A 19,977-nucleotide genomic window follows, 5' to 3' on the forward strand; every position below is an offset into this window, starting at 1 on the left:
ATCCTTATTTTCATGATTCTTACTCATCCTCAGCACCTAACATTTCTTTATACTACAAACACCCGCTCCCTACGGGAGCAACACAAGGTGATTGGGGACGGGGGGGACGGGGGGATCATGTGTACGTGCGCATGTGGAGTTGGCTGGCGGAAGCTTGGCCAAAGTCTTTCACGAACCGCCTGGCCAGGTCTGATATTCGACTAAGGCGAAGGCAGGCATTTATAATTTGTTTGGAGTGCCGCTGATAGCTCAACTACTCTTCGTGAAGGACACCGTGGGATCTTAAAGATCCACCAACTAATGCTCACAGACGGGACGCAAGTTTAACATCCATCCGAGGAATGGCACACACATTGATGAATCTTGCTGCCTGTGAAACACCGGGATGACAGCTGGGTCGGGATTCAAACCCAGGTGAGACAGCTTAGAGGACAGTGTGCAGAGCTCGAGTCCATTCTGCCAGCCCGTGTTGATATTATTATCATTATGCCATTATCATAGGATGGAATCGACCGATTCATTTGTGATTATAATAATTTTGATTAAATATCTCACTTGGATGACATGGAGGCTGGAGTCAGGATTGGAGGAAGATTACTAAAAATAAAAATAAAAAAGAATTGCCTTTTCTTCTTTGGATCTTGTGTTGTTACTAAATTAGTGTGGTGTTGATGTGGTGCAGGCATGATTTTTTGAATGGTCTCCACTTGTGTCTGATTTCCTTGTATCAACAACTTAAGGCTCAGTGCCTGTAGAAAGCCTACAACCGCTTTCAAAATTTCACCTTTTGTTGCCTTGTAGCCTGGAATTAAATTTCATTAAATCAGACTTTTCCAACCTTTATTTACACATGGTTACCCACAACTTCCAAGTGAAAAACAAATTTCAGAAAATTAATTAAAAATACAAAACTAGAATATCTTGGTTGGATAAGTTTCCACCCCCCTGAGTTAATACTTGGTGGATGCATCTTTGACAGCAATTAGAGCTGTGAGTCTGTTGGGAAAGGTCTCTACCAACTTTGCACACCTTCATTGGGCAATATTTGCCCATTCTTCTGTACAAAACTGTTCGAGCTCAGTCAGGTTGTGTGGGGAGCGTTGATGAACAGCAATCTTCAAGTCGTGCCACGATTTTCGATTGGTTTTGGGTCGGGGCTTTGATTGGACCACTCAAGGACATTTATCTTTTTATCCCTTAGTCACTCCAGTGTAGATTTCGCTGTGTGCTTCAGGTCGTTGTCATGCTGAAATGTGAACTTCTGTTCCAGGTTTTCCTCTTGGATTTTTCTGTATTTTGCTCCATGGGCAATTCCACAGTAAATGTTACCTCATGCTGAAAAAATGAAATTCATTGAATAGCTTTGTTTTCCCCTGAAGAGTAATGGAAAAGGTCCATATTTTTAAGACCAAGTAAAAAAAAATCTGAAATTATATGAAGAATATATATTTTTAGCTATCCAGAGCACAGTTGAACCAAGCTGTAGTGAAAATATCAGTCTTTTCATCCATGAAGTGTAAAATGAAAATGATACCAAAAAAATCCTGTGAAGCAGTAATTCTTATTCTAAAAGAAAGCTTAGGCCTTATATTAACACCTTACAAGAGGAAATCATGAGAAAATATCTATTATTTGAAACACAGACCCCAAAGGAAGGGTTGATTTGCACTGCACAGCAGTGTAATGTCCGTGACGTTTTAGACAAAAGTTTTTGTAGCATGACTTTTTGGTCACTTTTGTTCAAAAGCCATTTTCAAAGCTAGAATGTGATATCTCATATCTCAAGAGGATAAAAAAAACTTTCTTGGTTTGTCCACATTTAGCGTCATGGACATTACAATAGCTTCACGTCACAGACATTACAATAGCTACACGTCACGGACATTACATATAGCATATATGTTCAAAAGTGAAACTTTGAATTCTACAGCATAGTCTTATTTTATAGTCAAAATATGGATAATGTGGTCTGATGTCCTATAAAATTGACCTAATTCAAGTACACTTGAGGCCATAAACAATAAACTACATTACATTACCCACTATGCATTAACTCATTTCAACCCAAAAATCTTGCACTACACCCTTCCAACCATTTAATCACTTAGTCACTAATTGAGATAAGAACTTTCTGCCATGCAGTGTTGTTTATTTTGAAAGGGACTAAGACAAGCCTGAAATCAAGGACCTTAATTACTGCGACTGGGCAGTGAGAGGTTCACCTGAATACCAAGGGTGGAGGCTCTTCCTCAAATAAACGGAGATTGGAGTGAGAAAAAGCTGTTGCGACAGAAGGGGGGCAGAGAGTGTGCAACTTTCCCATACACACCATTGTTAGCCAACAGGTCATCCATCGAGTCAGCTAAATTCATATAGTATGCTACAATCAAACAACTATGGTGACAGAGATGAATCAAGCAGGAAAGCTTACTTTCACTATTTACTGAAGTTGAAACTTAAACTTTCTATTTACAATGCAATACATACACACATCACTTGAAAGAGTGTATTATGCACCAGTATGCTTTCATGTACAGTCACAGCAATCTGTCAGTGTGGATTAGCCTGTGCAGTCTCACATGAAACTCCTACCTTATGTTTTTGTCATGAACATGTAGCTATTTGTAACTGGTTTCTTCAAGAAGATACAAAAAAAAAAAAAAACATAAATGTTTGATAGAATACCCTCCTTTTTATTTGCCCTTTTGGTGATTTTTTTTTCTTTTTGAATTTTGCCTTAGTTTTATCACATCTTTGGGTCTACACTTTGTGTTTACTTTCTTCAGCGATACTTACCGACCAGAAACTGACAAGGAGCAACCACAAAGTCACCAACCCACATCATTTCAGATTGGATCATTTGTCCGTGTGAAGTTTCTCACAAAAAAATCAGAAAAGTTATTTGTTGCACATATAACATGTACTCACAATGATGGATGCACAGTGAAATTTCTGAAGAGGCAAGGCACCTCAAGTCTCTGTTTACAGTGAGGAAGAGGAGTCATTCATTGAACAAGAACAAATCATGGAATTGCTTCCTGCTCCCATCATGGACAACAGGGACAGATATTGTTTTCAAGATGATGTGGAAGCCGTATGAAATATATAATATTTCTCCTCTTGATTCACTGTCTAAAGATATTTTACTATGGTATAAAGACCTTCATTTTACACACTTTGTAACAATTTCTGCAACAAAACAATTTATCTATCTAACAGGAAGGATTCATGTTGTTTTATTGTAGATCAGGGGTTCTCAATGTAAAATGAAGATGCACTAGTACTGACGAGCCTCTCGTATACATCATAAGCAAAGGTGTAATGTCTGTGACATTTAGAGGACTTTACATTCTTCATCATTTTCAGTGTCAAAAGACGTGCCAGTGTCTAGAATGTCAAACTTAACATTGTATATTAGGCTCCCTAAAATATTTCTCACAAAACAAGTGTTTCATATCGTGGTATAATTCAAAATCAGTCATCCGTGAAATTATGTATAGATTATATAACATTTTTCATCACATTGAAAATTTTTTCTGCTATGATAAAAAAAGTACATCCTAAAAACCATTTGGACAAATGTAAACTTGATAATAATACTGAAATGTATGAAAATTCAGTTTCCTGAACTTTAAACAATTTTGTGAAAGTGGACAAAACTGTAATGTCCGTGACGTTGAAAATGTAATGTCTGTGACGTGACTTTCTGTGTTCCACAGAGCACATGCTCAATCCTTTTTTTCAAAATGAATTCACATACTATTATATCCTGCATTGCAAATCATTCAGTATGAAAATTGCCTTTATATCATCTAAAAACTCACAGACTTTTCAACAAACATACTAGTGTGCAAAATGTCATGTCCAAAAAATGTAATGTCCGTGACAGCAGAGATTATTTATGATAACCACCAAACCATTTACAGAATCCATCTCAACCTCTCAGCGCATACTGGCCAGGATGACTGTGTGGTAATACCTGTAGATAATTTCAGATTAAACATTTTTGTATGTATGAAATGAGCTCTTAATGGTACCATAAAATGTGTGAAATGTAATGTCTGTGATGCTGGAATTGCCTCCATCCATTTTCCCTTCTATCCTGACAAGTGCCCCAGTCCCTGCTGATGAGAAACATCCCCATATCATGATGCTGCCACCACCATGCTTCACAGTAGGGACGGTGTTCTTTGGATGATGTGCTGTGTTGGATTTGTGCTAAACGTAACATTTTGCATTTAGGCCAAAAAGTTCCATCTTTGTTTCGTCAGACCACAAAAACGTTTTGCCACATGGCTTCAGAATCTCCGGAGTGGTTTTTTGCATACCTCAAACGGGGCTCAAGGTGGACTTTTTAAGTAATGGCGTCCTTGCCACCCTACCGTACAGGCCAGACTTGTGAAGTGTTGGGGATATTGGTGTTACATGCACACAGTGACCAGTCTTTGCCGTAAAGGCCTGTAGCTCTTTCAAAGTTGTCATTGGCCACTTGGTGGCCTCTGATCAGTCTCCTTGCTTGGTCATCCAAGTATTAACTCAGGGGGATGGACACTTATCCAACCAAGATATTCCAGTTTAGTATTTTTAATTCATTTTCTGAAATTTGTAGAATTTGCTTTTCACTTGTAAGTTGTGGGTTACGATGTGTAAATATAGTTGAAAAAACAAGTCTGATTTAATGCAACTCAATTCTAGGCTATAATATAACAAAAGGTGAAAATTTTGAAAGGAGGTGTAGACTCTGTCGGCACTGTATGCTGATTATACCTCTCTGTTGGCAGAAAGTAAAGAGGACTTGAAACTACTGCAGACAGTGAAAAAGCTGGTCTTTATTTCAACCTAAAAAATATTAAAATCTTGTCAACTGAGAAGATTTATGTACTCGGAAGGGGTGTGTTCTATTACCAATCAGCTTTGTAGAGTGCTCGCCAAGATGCTCGCTTGATTTTAAGCACTCAAGCAAGCACTCCAATGAAACGGTTGATAAGGAACAGCTGGCTTGGCAAGCAGTAGCAAGCTGATTGGTAATGGAACACACCCCCAATGGATAGGGTAAAGGCTGTAATCAAGCTGTCTCTGCCAGAGCTTCGGAAAGCAGTGCAGGATAGGGATGTTTGGAGTCATCTGATCATGAATGTCACCAGAAATTGGTCACAACATGATGGAACTGGATAACTGATTATAATCCGATTACCGACCACCAACTGTTAACCCGATACATTGCCCATGCGTAAATACGTCATTTTTTCCCCCAAATTTCCCTCTGGCGAGTATTAAAATACAACCTTAGGAGTGCGGTTGAGCATCAAATAACGGTCACAAAGGGCCATAAGGGTGTCGGTGAAATATCACACATCACATCACATTTGTAACCATGCCTGGGAGAAATTGCATATGAGGCACCAAGATATGTTGTAAACAATTCATATCCTGTCCACATATAATTTGATGGCGAGATAAATCATAAGGGAAATGCAATTCATCACTCCAGCTTAAAGACTCGTGCAAGCAGCTTCGTTAACTAAAGATCACGACCACTTACGTAGAGGTCTAGCAAGTCAAGATGGCTCTGATCCATTCGTCTGAGGGAGACGCAATAAGTATAGAATGCCTTAAGCACGTCGAGTTCTCTCCAATAATTTTTTTTTACGGCTGGAAGGTGTGCCCCATTAAACGGCATAATAACCTATTATACAACTCAACATGGATTTTTCCCAAAGCGGAAAATCTTCTTGGTGAGGGGAGCAAATTAAGTCGCTACAACCTGCATCATGTAACCATTAGTCCTCTGTCAAGTTTGGTTGAGATTGGATAAGTAACGACCGAATGTATCGTGGTCAAAAAAACAAACAGACAGAGACCAAATAGCATATTTTAGTATGATTAAATTGCATCTGCCACTCTTTTGCCAAATCTATGAAGGTATCAATACTTTCCTGAATCTGATCACCCCATCCCGATTATCTACCTTACCTCCAAGCTTAGTGTCATCTGCAAATTTGGAAAGCCAACTCTTCACCCAACTGTCCAAATCATTGATGTAAATAATGAATAATAATGGTCCAAGTACTAATCCCTGAGGTACCCCATTACTTACATCCTCAATGCTAGACATCCTCCCACTCACAGCCATTCTTTGCTTCCTATCATGAACCCAGTTAGCTATCCGACCAGCCACTCCATAAGCCCTCACCTTAACGAACAACCTCCAACGTGGTACCGTATCAAAATGCCTTCTGAAAGTCTCGATTGTACTATGTCCACTGCCTCTTCCTCATCCATCCAATAATAAACTGCTTCATTGAACTCTAATAGATTTGTTAAACAATACCTCCTTTTGGTAAATCCATGCTGACTGTCTTGATTTAATTGGTCTGTATCTACCCAAATGGTTCCTCATCTCATCCCTTATTGTTCTAAATTGTTCCTCATCTGGTCCCTCAAGGCTGGCACATCATTGTGTGAATCCACCTTCCTGGTGTGCAGGTTGTGCGTGAGTGGCTTTGCTCGGCAGGGTCAACGTTGGCGGAATCCTCATTCGCGCATCTCGCTGTCTTCAGACTTCTTGGTGCAGATCCTCACAGGGCTTATCTTCATCATGTATGTGACATTGCAAACTGTATGTTTGGGTCGAATTATTGGCCAGGCTCCATTTGAAGTTTCAAAACAAACAAACAAACAAAAAATAAGTATTTGTTTTTGGTTTGTTGAAAAACATACCACCTTGAATTATTTGATTATTCATGTTTGTTTTGTTTTTTTTGTTAACATTGTATGACCTATGACACCATCTTGATTTATTTATTTGTATACCTTTTACCATTCTATGACCAACATTCCACCTTGAAGTTTTTTTTTTTTAATCCACTTTGCCATTCTTTCTACCTCCATTCAACATTCATTCATTCATTTGCTTGTTTATTCATTCATCCATTCATTCACACACACACACACACACACACACACACACACACACACACACACACACACACACACACACACACACACACACACACACACACATGACCTCAATTTATTTATTTACGAGCAAATACCACCCATCGCTTCATTGACGCGAGAATAGTAAAAGTGGGGAGAGGGGTGGGGGAGGAGAGGGGCGGAGAGTGGGCAGGGGTGGGGAAAAGGAAGGCAGCATGAGGTAAGAGGAAAGGAAGGCAGACATGTGGTGGAGCATTCATTACGATTCATACTGTCTCATCAAAATGATTCTGCATTTGTCTCGGTGAATTTCTGCATTTGTCATAATGATTCTGCATTTTGATGAGTAGAATGTTATCATGATAATTATGACATCATAGGTCACGTGGTGTGGCAGCCATATTGAAAAAAATGGAAAAACTTTGGATCTCTGTATCTCTGAAACCGCACCAAGGAAAAAATTGAAACTTGACACATAGCAAATACTCATGGGGAATGTGTGATTATTTCATGATGTCATAGAGGCCTTCCTTATAACGTCATAATTGCATATGTCGAACGCCACAGAAGATCGGTATGAACATTTTTGAGGGCCATCTCGGCTCGGGATAAAATGGTACAAAAATAAATGTTTTGATGTCATCATCAGTCACGTGATTTGGCAGCCATATTGTTTTTTTTTTCTTTTATACCTTCAAAAAATCTTCTTCTCTGAAATGTCTGAAAATATTGAGGCAAAGCTTTACACATATGACCGCCTATCCATGAGGAACAAAAAAACCCAAAAAGGTCACATGGTTTGGCAGCCATATTGGATTTACCCTAAAACCTATAAAAGCACACCACTCAAAAGATGTCCTGGAGAGGGTTTGCAATCTCTGATTGTTCTTTTTCTTGTTTATGATTTGATTGGTGCAGTGTGGAATGAAAATATGGTGAGATTGAGTTTAAAAGAGATTCAGAAAATAATGTGAGGGATTCCACCTGTGAAATTCGCGGATGCAGCATTCATCATGACATCATTGAAATCCTTTGTTTACTTCACGAGTGTTTGTGATATTGTATTTTGTTAAATGAATGGTATAGTATTAATACCATTAATTTAACTGTTTGGAATGAAAATGTAGAGAGTTTGAGTTTATATCAAAATGAGGAAATCATGTGAGGGGTTCCACCCATGACATTCGCGGATTCACGATTTGTAGCTTCGTCATTTTTTTGACCTTCACGAACTGACTATCCAGCCTCTCCCATGCATAGCATGGTTGGGTAGCTCGCTCATCAACTATATTTTTGCTTAGAAACTCACAGAGAAACTATATAGCTTTTATAAAGAATACCCGATTCATATAAAATAACCAATTCTTTAGAAAGTCATGAGGACAAAGGAAAACGTGATCGCTCATACGCTGCCGAGGTTAAATGTTAAAACTCATCATCATCATCATCATCATCATCATCATCGAAACTCTGCCACGACAGCGCCCGTAACCAGGCATGCGGTCATGCTCACACACTTGCAGAGAGTACCTTACAGATCCAAATCTACTCATATGTACCACGTACAACTGCCAACTTGCCAACGTACCTTATAGCAACTGCCAACTGTACATGTGGATTGGGACACGAACTGTACCGCTATCAACTGTAGTGGTGTTGGGCGCTTGGCATGTGGCTTAAGCACTCCAATGAAATAGTTGATGAGGAATGGCTGGCTTGGCAAGTGATAGCAAGCTGATTGCTAATGGCACATACTCGCAAAAAATGAAACATCGCTGATTTCTTCACATTTTCAGATTTCACTCCAGATTTTGAATTATATAGTCCATGTGATCTGATCCTCCAAACTCAAATAATATTTTGATGATATACTTTAATTAGTCTGTGAGAGTACATTGTGGAAAATCGCATCATGTAAATACATGAAATCGCTCCAAACCCCTAATTTGAAAACTAAAGCATTCATAAAAGTGAGGTATACAGCAATTTGTAGTTATATGGATGAGGCTTATGATAATATGAGTGAGGAAGGTGAAGAAATCATTTTGAGCACTTTATTGTGAATAAACCGTTGTGGCCTGTTTCAACTCGAGGCATTGTTGAGCAGGCCAAACAAAATGGCGAACTAAGACCCCAGCGAGGAAGAGCGAGGTTACCGAGGACGCATGCGCCTTAAGAACCCCTCGAGGGAGCGAGGTGTCTGAGGATGCACCTGATGAAGGTGTCCGAGGATGCGCCTGATAAGGCCGTTAATTATCTTCAAAAGGGGTGTTTGGGTTAATTAAAACACCCAATTTTCACTCATGCACTGCCTTGGCGTTCCCTTAGTATGCATGCAAAGTTTCAGGCTGCTTGGTGTCATGGTTTTTGAGTTATGGAGGAGACACACACACGCGCACACACACACACACACACAATTATTCATATCTTCTTTCGGCTGCTCCCGTTTGGGGTCGCCACAGCAGATCATCCGTATGATCCGCATAGTGATTTGGCACGTTTTTTGCCGGATGCCCTTTCTGACGCAACCCTGGTCGCCTCTTACGACACAGAGATATGGTACACCTATTTTAACCGGGGTATACACCGGCCCAGTCCACTGGTACTCATTTTGCCGACCTCGGAAGGATGACAGGCTGAGTCAACCCCCTGGTGTATTAATTCAGTGGCCCAACGGGGCTTGAACTCAGGACCTTTTGGATCCCAAGCCACTGCCCTAACCACTGTGCCAACACCAGGCTACACTTATTCATATAGATTTATTTCTTTATTTATATACACCTTACAATCACTGCTACCTGCATTCCACTGGATTGAATTTTTTTTTACACACTTTACCATCTGTATTATCAACACACAAGTTTAAATTATTTATTTATTTTATACACTTTACCTTTCTCAGGAGCCTGGTGCTTGCTTCGTGGTTTGGGTGGCTGGCTTGGGAACCTAGGGCCCAGAGTTTGAGCCCCTTTGGCTGTTGAATTAACACCAGGTGGGGTTGACTCAGCCTGTCATCCTCCTGAGGTTGGCAAAATGAGTACCAGTGTACTGGTAAAAGGGGCACAGCATCAATGGCACAGCTGAGCTCCAATAAATGGTCGGAGTGGCGACCCATCCAGATTGTGCCAAATAGCCAAGGAAAAACTTATTCGGCAGTTCCAATGCTCTGTCCAAGAGTATTGTCAACAACAACAACCATTCTCAGAAATATATGCAAACTTTAATAATTTGTTTCTTACAGCCTATGAGCTTGTGGAGAAGCTGGAATACAGAATGGATCAGGACTTCACAGAAGGAAAAGAACAGTAGAAAAAGATAGTGGGGGAGGAGGGGGGGGAACACACCAACAGCAGGGTTGATAAAATAGAGGGAGACCTTGAGAAATGGATGTGGGGAAGAATGAGGGTAAGTGGTGGTCACAGGTGGGTCTGAACAATTAATTCAACAGTAATTTCATTTATTTTACAGTATTGGGAAGTACTGTTTTCATATGAAATATTTCTCTAAACACCATGAAAATTTTTCCAATAACTCATTGAGGTTGTTCAGCAACAAAATAATATATCATAAATTTTTGATGTTTTTTTTAAATTTGTTTTTTATTTTAATTAACTTATTTTTTAGGATTTTTTTGTATCATAGTAACACAGGCTATTTGAGCGAGCACAAGAAGTTGAGCTTGATTTGATGAGAGGAAAAATAGTTATTGCTATTTTGTCTTGACCTTGTGATTATTTAAATCTCGGTTGGGGAGTGTACAAAGAAAGTAAAGCCTTTAACATTCTATGTAGTAAGAGTGTTCTGTAAGAAATAAGATGAATTAGAATTAACACCTACAAGTTATTATCTGAAATGGTAGGAGTTTAGAAATCTATATATAATGGGAGGAAATTATGGAGATTTATCATGTACTCCTCCGAGAGGTTTTAACCGAGGAAGCTGAAACTTTCTGGGATTAAAGAGGGCACACTGACGTTGTGCCTGTGTTCATTTCCTTTGATTCCATCAAGTCTTCAAAAATGATTTTTGCATCTTGGCCTTTTCTTCCTTTGGGGGGGGGTGGCGATTGGAATTATCCAAACACTAACTATAATCACAATGTATTTTATGTAAAAAAACTAGAAACTGTATATATATATATATATATATATATATATATATATATATATATATATATATATATATATATATATATATATATATATATATATATATATATATATATATATATATATATATATATATATATATATATATATATATATATATATATATATATATATAATCTCACACACACACACACACACACACACACACACGCGCTCATAAGCAGTATGCATGTTTTTGCTTCATGTATGTCACCAGGGTTTTTATTTTATTTTTGTGCACAGTTGCGATCTGTTGCCTACACCCCGCCCAAATAAAGGGATGTGTCAGAAGAACGTGTTTCACAAATGTAACAAGGTCGCTCATAAGGCAGATATTCTGTTCGTTACTTTAATTGGGTAAAATGCAAGTGGCCATTAACCTGGAAACTGTGGGGAGAAAAGCCATGCTGTTTTGTTTTCTACAAGTACAGATATACATTGATTCTTAAGTGGGAGCCAATATCCCAATGCTAAATTAGGTGTAAAAACTACTTTTGAATATTTATAATCATGAAGCTAGCAAATTTTCTTTCTTATGACCATTACAGTTACAATGGTGAGAGAGACTTTGGTCACGAGGCCCTCGATGATGTGGTGTACCGTGCACAAATGGAGCTCTACCCTGAACCAGTGATGGTGAGTGTTGTATTGCATCTCCATTTGCAACTCTTGCCCTGCCAAAACCTCACCATGACAAATGTGTACTGTTCCAAGCTGCATATCAGCTTGGCATTGCTTGCTGTATAGTCTGCAACTTCACATTTGCTTCCAACTCGGGAGCTCTGTTGGCTCGACTTGCCGTCGTAAATTTGTTTCTGGTGATTCATAATGTGCACTTGCTGCCTTAGACAGAGCTGTATGCTCCTTCAATGTGTTGTATAGCATGGCTGATTATTCGGTTTGACCACCGAAGATCATTTCGTCAAAGCGATTTGTGCTTCTAAATGTAGAACGTACTCGATGATACAATTGGGTTGTGGAAATGGTGGTCATTACACTGCCTATAGAAAGTCTACACCCCCTTTCAAAATTTTCACCTTTTGTTGCCTTATATCCTGGAATTAAATCAGACTTTTCCACCTTTATATACACATTGTAACCCACAACTTCCACGTGAAAACAAATTCTACAAATTTCAGAAAATAATTAAAAATACAAAACCAGATTATGTGGTTGGACAAGTGTCCACCCCCTTATAATAGCAATTGTAAATTGGCTCAGGTGTAACCAATCACCTTCAAAATCACACACCAAGTTGATTAGCCTCCAGCTGTGTTAAATTGTAGTGATTCTGATGATTTCAGAATAAAACCAGCTGTTCCTGTAGGTTTCCTCTTTGGGGTCGTGCATTTCACAGCAAAGACTCGACCATGAGAACCAAAGAGCTTTCAAAAGACCTCCGGGATAAAATTGTGTAAAGGCACAGATCAGGGGATGAGGAAAAATATTTCAAAGGCCTTGAATCTGCCAAGGAGCACAGTCAAGACTATCATTAATAAGTGGAAGGTCAGGCCATCCTGTCTAGATCAGGCCATCCCTCCAAACTGGATGACCAAGCAGGGAGATGACTGAACAGAGAGGCCACCAAGAGGCCAATGGCAACTTTTAAAGAGCTACATGCCTTTATGGGAAAGATTGGTCACTGTGTGCATGTGACAACAATATCCCAAGCACTCCACAATTCTGGCCTGTACGTTGGGGTGGCAAGAAGGAAGACATTACTCAAAAAAGCCAACCTTGAGTCCTGTTTGAGGTGTGCAAAAAAAAAAAAATACTTGGGAGATTCTGAAGCCTTTTGGCCTAAATGCAGAACATTAAATTTTGTGTAAACCCAACACAGCACATCACCCAAAGAACACCATCCCTACTGTGAAGCATGGTGGTGGCAGCATCATGATATGGGGATGTTTCTCATCAGCAGGGACTGGGGCACTTGTCAGGATAGAAGGGAAAATGGATGGAGGCAATTCCAGCATCACAGACATTACATTTCACACATTTTATGGTACCATTAAGAGCTCATTTCATACATACAAAAATGTTTAATCTGAAATTATCTACAGGTATTACCACACAGTCATCCTGGCCAGTATGCGCTGAGAGGTTGAGATGGATTCTGTAAATGGTTTGGTGGTTATCATAAATAATCTCTGCTGTCACGGACATTACATTTTTTGGACATGACATGGACTGGAAGCACACAGCCAAAGCTGCATTGGAGTGGCTCAGGAACAATAAGATAAATGTCCTTGAGTGGCCCAGTCAATGCCCTGACCGAAATCCAATCGAAAATCTGTGGCCTCTATATATTAATACTGAAGGACCAATTTTGTGCTCCTCTTCGCGGTCGCGTCACGTTTTTCTCGGTACTGTGACCTGGACTGAAAGAAACATGGTACCTGTAAGAGTGCATCGCACATAGTGGCAATAGTCAAACTTCAACTCTGAAGCAGAATAAACACTTTTCGTTTTACATTCGTTTACATGGCGACGTGTGACGTCACCGCTGAGAGGTGTCAGGACGTCATGACATCATCGGTCATTCACTGATGTCATTACGTCTGTCGTCGACAGACCGTTACCGCTGAGAGGTGTAATTCCACTCCTCGAAAATCGCGTCTGCAATGTAAAACCCTCTTCTGCACATGCTGACCACCTCAGAATGTGAATTTCACACAAAAAATGTAACAAGAAACATTGTATCTTCTATATATTAATACTGAAGGACCAATTTTGTGCTCCTCCTCGTGGTCGCGTCACGTTTTTCTCGGTACTGTGACCTGGACTGAAAGAGACTTCGTACCTGTAAGAGTGCATCGCACATAGTGGCAATAGTCAACTTTCAACTCTGAAGCAGAATAAACACTTTTCGTTGAGACGGGAGCGAGGAGTGAAGAGGCGGGGTGGGGGATGAAGAGACGGAGGCAGGGAGTGAAGAGGCGGGGGTGGGGGATGAAGAGACGGGGGCAGGGAGTGAAGAGGCTGGGGGCAAGGTAAGCAAATATTTGGGTGGGGGTAAGCAAATTGAAAGCGGGAGATGGGGGGGCAATGGGGCAGGGGTTGATTGAGCGGGGCTGGGGTGAATTAGGCGGGGTTGAGTGTGAGGGGGTGGACAGGGGCGGAGGCCCAGGGGCAAGTGGGGCGGGGAATCAAGGGACGGGGAGTGAAGAGGTGGTGGCGGGGCTGGGTAATTAAATTTTTGGGCAGGGGTCAGCATATTGAAGGCGGGGGATGGGAGGCGAGGGGTGGGGGAATGCCGCAGGGGTGGGGGATGAGTAGGAGGGGGCAAGCACGCCCTATCCAGTCCATGTCCCTCGAGTGTGGGTGAGCTGGTGAGGGTGGATGAATGAACGGAATCCGTCTGTGACGGGGTTTCGGCTAGTAACTTGAAGATTGCTGTCTGTCAACGCTCCCCACACAACTTGACTGAGCTTGAACAGTTTTGTGCAGAAGAATGGGCAAATATTGCCCAATCAAGGAGCGAACAGCTCGTGCAAAGTTGGTTGAGCTATCTAAATAGACTCTCAGCTGTAATTGCTGTTAAAGGTGCTTCCACCAAGTATTAACTCGGGGGTGGGTGGGGGGGGGTGGACACTTATCAAACCAACATATTCTCGTTTTGTATTTTTAATTAATTTTCTGAAATTTGTCGAATTTGTTTTTCACTGGGAAGTTGCGGGTTTCAATGTGTAAATAAAGGTGCAAAAAGTCTGATTGAATGCAATTTAATTCCTGGTGATAAGGCAACAAAAGGTGAAAAATTTTAAAGGGGGTGTAGACTTTATATAGGCACTTGTATATGTTGAACAAACAATTTCCATTTGTTCTGGTAATTCTGGTAAGGAACTAGCAGGTTCTTGTGCTCCATAAATACTTTATTTTACCTGGAGCCTTACTTTAAAAAGTGATTTAACTTATTTTCTTCTTTTTTTTCTTTTCCTGGCAGGCAGTGTAAATTTACTTTGCAAGTCAAACATATGGTTGAATCATATGCCTTGCAAGGACTGCTCTGTCTGGTCCATTAGCCTCAATAAAGATCGAGATTTCATTTGGCGTATCCTAATTGATAATCCTAATTATCTTGCTATGAGCTCGAGGTGCACAATATAAGACAACATAGCTGTCCAACCTTTGTTTGTTTTAATGTGGTACATGCACAACGTTTTGGCAACCTGTGAAAAGGTGCGCATCCAATTGCCTTCTTCAGGTGTAATGCACTCCAAGGTCGTTTTAACGGTTAAACTTTGTTCTGCGGAACACAAGTTACAATTGAGCTGTGGTCCTTTTGTCCTGTAGATTTAATCGTCATTGTCACATGATGCCATTGATGAAACACAAGTTACATATATACTTTGCATAATCAACAATTACATTTTTTTAATGAAACAGACAGCCAAAGAAACACGAGAATATCTTCAGGATCTGTCAGAATCGGCAGAAAGTAAAAAGTAAGTAATTGGGATAGGGATAAAGCACAACTCAAATAATTTGAAGTAAAATGGATTAATTTGGATAAACTACAGAGATGGTATTAAAAGTAACAAGCAATGTGATTACTCTTATCAAAATTCATCTGTCACAATAACTGAATTGGAAAATGGAAGTGAGAGGTGGAAAGGAAGGGGGGATAGCTAAGAGGGATTCAGCAATACCATGAGAAAATGGTGAATAAAGATATGACATTGGATCACCATGAGTATTTGATGGAGCAACGTAAGCAATTGGTGGGGAGAATATCGTATGAGATTGGTGGAACCATGATTCAAAGGCTCATAATCCCCCTGGGATCTCGATTGTTTCTCCGATGAGGGAAACTCCAGCCTCTCTTGAACACCATGGCTCCAGAAAAAGGTATCGATTTCAGTTTTCAGTGGTAGCGAAAGAGTGGCATCACCCCCAGAGACTTATGGCCTGTGTTTGCGACAGGTCTTGCGATGGCAGATCATTCTGGTGAAGTTGGAAAGATCGTCTTTGCTCATTGATCCAGACACCCAGAGATATTCCTGTCTGCCTGATATATTGCCCTGCACTTCCTGAACATGGGATGGAATACACCACACCAACATTTTGATTCTGTCCTGCTGCATCCTTCCCTTTTCATGAAGAAATGGCAGATAGTATGCATTTTTTGATAAGTGACACCAATTCCAGTCACCTTCACTGAGCTTCCAATGTGTGCTGTGGACCCAAAAGCCCTAGAAAATTGGCAAGAAGGCAAAAACAAAGCCGTTCACTCTCAGGGTCACCAGTGTACTGCTGAGGATCAGATGCCATGGTGTGGGTTGTTGTGTGAGGAATAAGGGTCACCGGTTGTCAATTGGCCTTCAAGGCCTGTCTCAGGTGTAATCGCTCTTCTTTCTTTTTTTTAACCATTTTTGGTTGATGGAATGGTGTGTGCCCTCTTCTCCAGTGTGTGTGATACTGAGCTCTTGTTCGCCATACGATGGGATGAAGGGCAGTCCATGTAGTTGTCTGTACGTTTGTTTTCTGTCAACTGATGTTCTTAACGATACATTTTACCCTCTCATTATGAAAGTGTCCAGAAAAGCCAAGGATACACATTGCTCTTTTTCACAAGTGGATTTTGTAGAGGGAAAACCTGGAATTGATCGTTGTGAAGAGCGTCAATGGAATTGCTGTGACAGATGACAAATGTCATCTCCATATCAATATCAATACCGTGATGGCACAAGAATATAGGGAAGAGATCGAGCTTCCAATTCCTCCATGACCATGCTGGGTACCCTATTGCTGTACCAAAAGCCTGTCTGTAATATTTCCCTTTGAAGAAGAAATGGGTTGAATTCGGACAGAGCATGAGTAAATCAAACATTGCAGACCTACAATGCCAATGTCCCACTCCTCAATTTCGAACATTCATCTTTCATCTGTTTAATATTTACCTTTTGTTAAATTGTATCATCCTAATCTCCTCAAGGTTGGCAGGGCAATGCAGAATTTGGTGACAAGAAACAAGGATGAAGTTAAGGAACAAGCGCCAATACCTGTTGATGTGACTCCCACATATGGACGGATTTCTCGTGGGGTTGTAACAAGTGCATCCATCCGGCGCCATCGCTGGCGGAAGGAAGGTGAGCGATCCCGAGGGGTTCAACGAGGATCAGTTCTTACTGTATCACCTTGGTGTATTTGTCTTGCTCTATTGGTTTGGTCTGCCCTCTCATGTCCTTTCAGCCCACCGCTTCCCTCCAGCTCTATCAGAACATCCTGTATTTGTCAACCTATGAATGTCCAGGCATATTTCTCACCTGTAATTTCTTTGTCCCTCTCTCCCCCCCTCTGGTATCACCTTTCTTACTTGGTATGTCAAATCATATTTCTTTCTCCACTGCTTCAAGGTTGTGGGTTACCATCATCTCATCTCTTCCTGCATTTTCATTCATATTTTCTCCTTCAACCCTGCTGTTGGTGTTTTCCCCCCCCCCTCTCTCTCTGCTGTTCTTTTTTATTCTGCTGTGTCAAACATTACATATAACGAGGGATGAAATGATGATCAAATGATCCAGATGATAGATTCACAATTCATTGAATCGGTTGACCAATTCTCATTTTTCATTCCCAACTGCACTTGAACTATCAGCAGTTTGGTTTGACAAGCAGCTCGGCGCAGGACATGGAGAAATGATTCCTTAGCTCGTTTTGCAAAGTGCTTTGAGTGTTCACGATGTCGGTGCTGTGCAGGATCTGATGTATAACAGTTCACCTGTCATCCTTAAGACAAAGTCTTTGTAAAAGTGGGGATAATACATCTGCCGTATTGGGTGCAAGGATGTGTACTGCTACATCTCATAACAATTAATCCTGCTATGTGAGGTTGGTGTGAATTTTTTTTTTCTAAAACATCCTCACACTTTGTGCAGGAATTGAAGAAAAAGGTGGTGAAGAGGTTTTGCGGGTTGTTGAGCCCGATGACGGTTTCTCCTCCGGCGCCTCCAGCACAAGCCGCTCCATGTCATCAAACAGAAACAAGTTCTCCACTCAGCGTGACTTTGCCCAGCGAAGTTTTCCTTTAGCCAGACATTCCGGAACTGACAAAAGCAGAAAGTCCTCAGCTCCTCGCATAGTTTTTGAATCTGCACATTCCCAGGTGGTTCAAGATGGGGAAACAGAACCTCTGTTGTCTTCAGCACAGTCAAACCTGCCTGCCAATGCCAGCACTCCTTTGCTCGCGGATAGAATGGCAGAGTTGGATGATAAACTACCCTCCCCCAAAATTTTCCTGTCCGAGTGGCCTACCTCAGCAGTAGAATGTAATGATGAGTTAGAGATGCTGGAGAGAGAAAGTGACATTACACAGTCAGACAGGCCATCAAATATAGAACAGAATGAATGTAACAACTATGACACCTGTGATGTCCAAATAGTCTTGCCGGTCAACTCCCAGGCCAATGTTGATGGAAGTACCAATGTGTAAAGCTTGATGGTTATCCAATTGGTTGAGTCGGTGTAAAATGATTGGTCAATTTAATTGGTTTGTTTAGAAAAAATTAAAACAATAAAAATTTTGCCAGGCAGCTTCAAGTGGTGTGAACTCGGGATCCTTTTATAATGCCAGTGAACTGTATATGTTTTACCTTTACCTGAGAGTAAACGAGAGTTCACCAACTCCAATGGGGGTAATTTGTATCAGGTTGTTCATCATATTGGCTAGTCCCAAGAGTTACTTCTTGAGATTCAGAGTTGATTGTCTTGAACATGTTTATCATGTGAGTTGGGAGGGTTGATAATGGGTTGAGGCAAAGTGTACACAGCTTTATGGGGAATGACCTCACAAATTGTCAGAGCAGCTTTTCTCAAATGTGGGTTTTTTTTTTCTTGCATGCAGAAAAACCTCATCCTCCACTGAAATCATTCGACTTTTAATTTTATTTTATTGTTTTGTTTTCGAATTGTCAGGTTTTGATGTACAGTACTTTATAAACCAATGTGTATTCCTTCCAGGGACTATTGTTAATTGGAATTATTTTGATTGTGATGCCTTTTACCTCTTTCCTTTTCTTGATGCTGTGAATGATGCACTTAATCCAATGTCATTTACCTTTCCTCGTTTCTGCAATGATTGCCACAGGCTCATCATCGTTTATTCACCAGGATGAGGTGGATTGTAAAATAGAGCATCTTTTAGCGAAGTGTTGCTGTATGAAACGTTGTATTAGATCCAGTTTGCTGTTTTATTCGACATTCCTGAAAATGTACAGTGCAAGCTTTTCTTGTACAAAAGTATCCTTGTACATATAAGGCTAGCTATGGTGGTTTGATTTGTGTAAATAGTTAAGATACCGCACCATTGAAAAAGCTTTCCATATCCAATTGCCATTTAAACAGACTACTGACCAAGGACTATGTTCTGCACTTTGTCTCGAAAAATATACTATTTATTCCGAACTGAATAAATGATTCTACATTCGAATTTTTTTTTTTTTTACATTTCAGGACTGGTCTCCTATATCTCATTGGGAAATTGGAAATCAGTCAACATCACAGCATTACATTAAAAAGGTGCAAAAATGGATACCCTTAATGACAGTCCAATTAGCTGATTGTATTTCCAATCATCAGCATGGTCATGGAATCCATCATCACAGATGACATAAAATCATTCCTTTTCTCGAACAGCCTCATCTCAGATAATCAATTCGGATTCAGACCTGGTCATTCTACCTTTGGCATACTGCTTCTCCTCGCCCAACAATGGTGGAGGCCCTCAATATCAGACATGAGATCAGGGCTGTCTCTCTGGACATATCTCGAGCTTTTGATGCAGTCTGGTGTCCCGCATTGCTCTCCGAATTGTCTGCCGAAAGAATCCAAGGCCAACTTCACTCTTGGTTTATTGACTTCCTCCACTCTCGTAGATGTGTGCCTCTCA

General features: G+C 40.5%; 1 protein-coding gene across 5 annotated transcripts in view; it reads left to right on the plus strand.

Moving 5' to 3' along the window:
* Positions 1–19,518, plus strand: part of LOC147021617 (hyccin-like) — a 59,558-nt gene extending 40,040 nt beyond the window's left edge. For all 5 annotated transcript variants that reach the window (XM_085891755.1, XM_085891752.1, XM_085891751.1 and 2 more), the window contains 4 exons: positions 6,487–6,600; positions 11,636–11,723; positions 17,026–17,179; positions 17,969–19,518. In XM_085891755.1, the coding sequence (XP_085747881.1) occupies positions 6,487–6,600; positions 11,636–11,723; positions 17,026–17,179; positions 17,969–18,522 (910 nt within the window). In that variant the 3' untranslated portion in view covers positions 18,523–19,518. The remainder of the gene's footprint in view (positions 1–6,486; positions 6,601–11,635; positions 11,724–17,025; positions 17,180–17,968) is intronic.
* Positions 19,519–19,977: the final 459 nt, after the last annotated feature.

The sequence above is a fragment of the Eptatretus burgeri genome, chromosome 8 (assembly GCF_056783735.1).
Source record: "Eptatretus burgeri isolate ZD-2024b chromosome 8, Ebu_testis_v1, whole genome shotgun sequence".
Taxonomy (NCBI): Eukaryota; Metazoa; Chordata; class Myxini; order Myxiniformes; family Myxinidae; genus Eptatretus; species Eptatretus burgeri.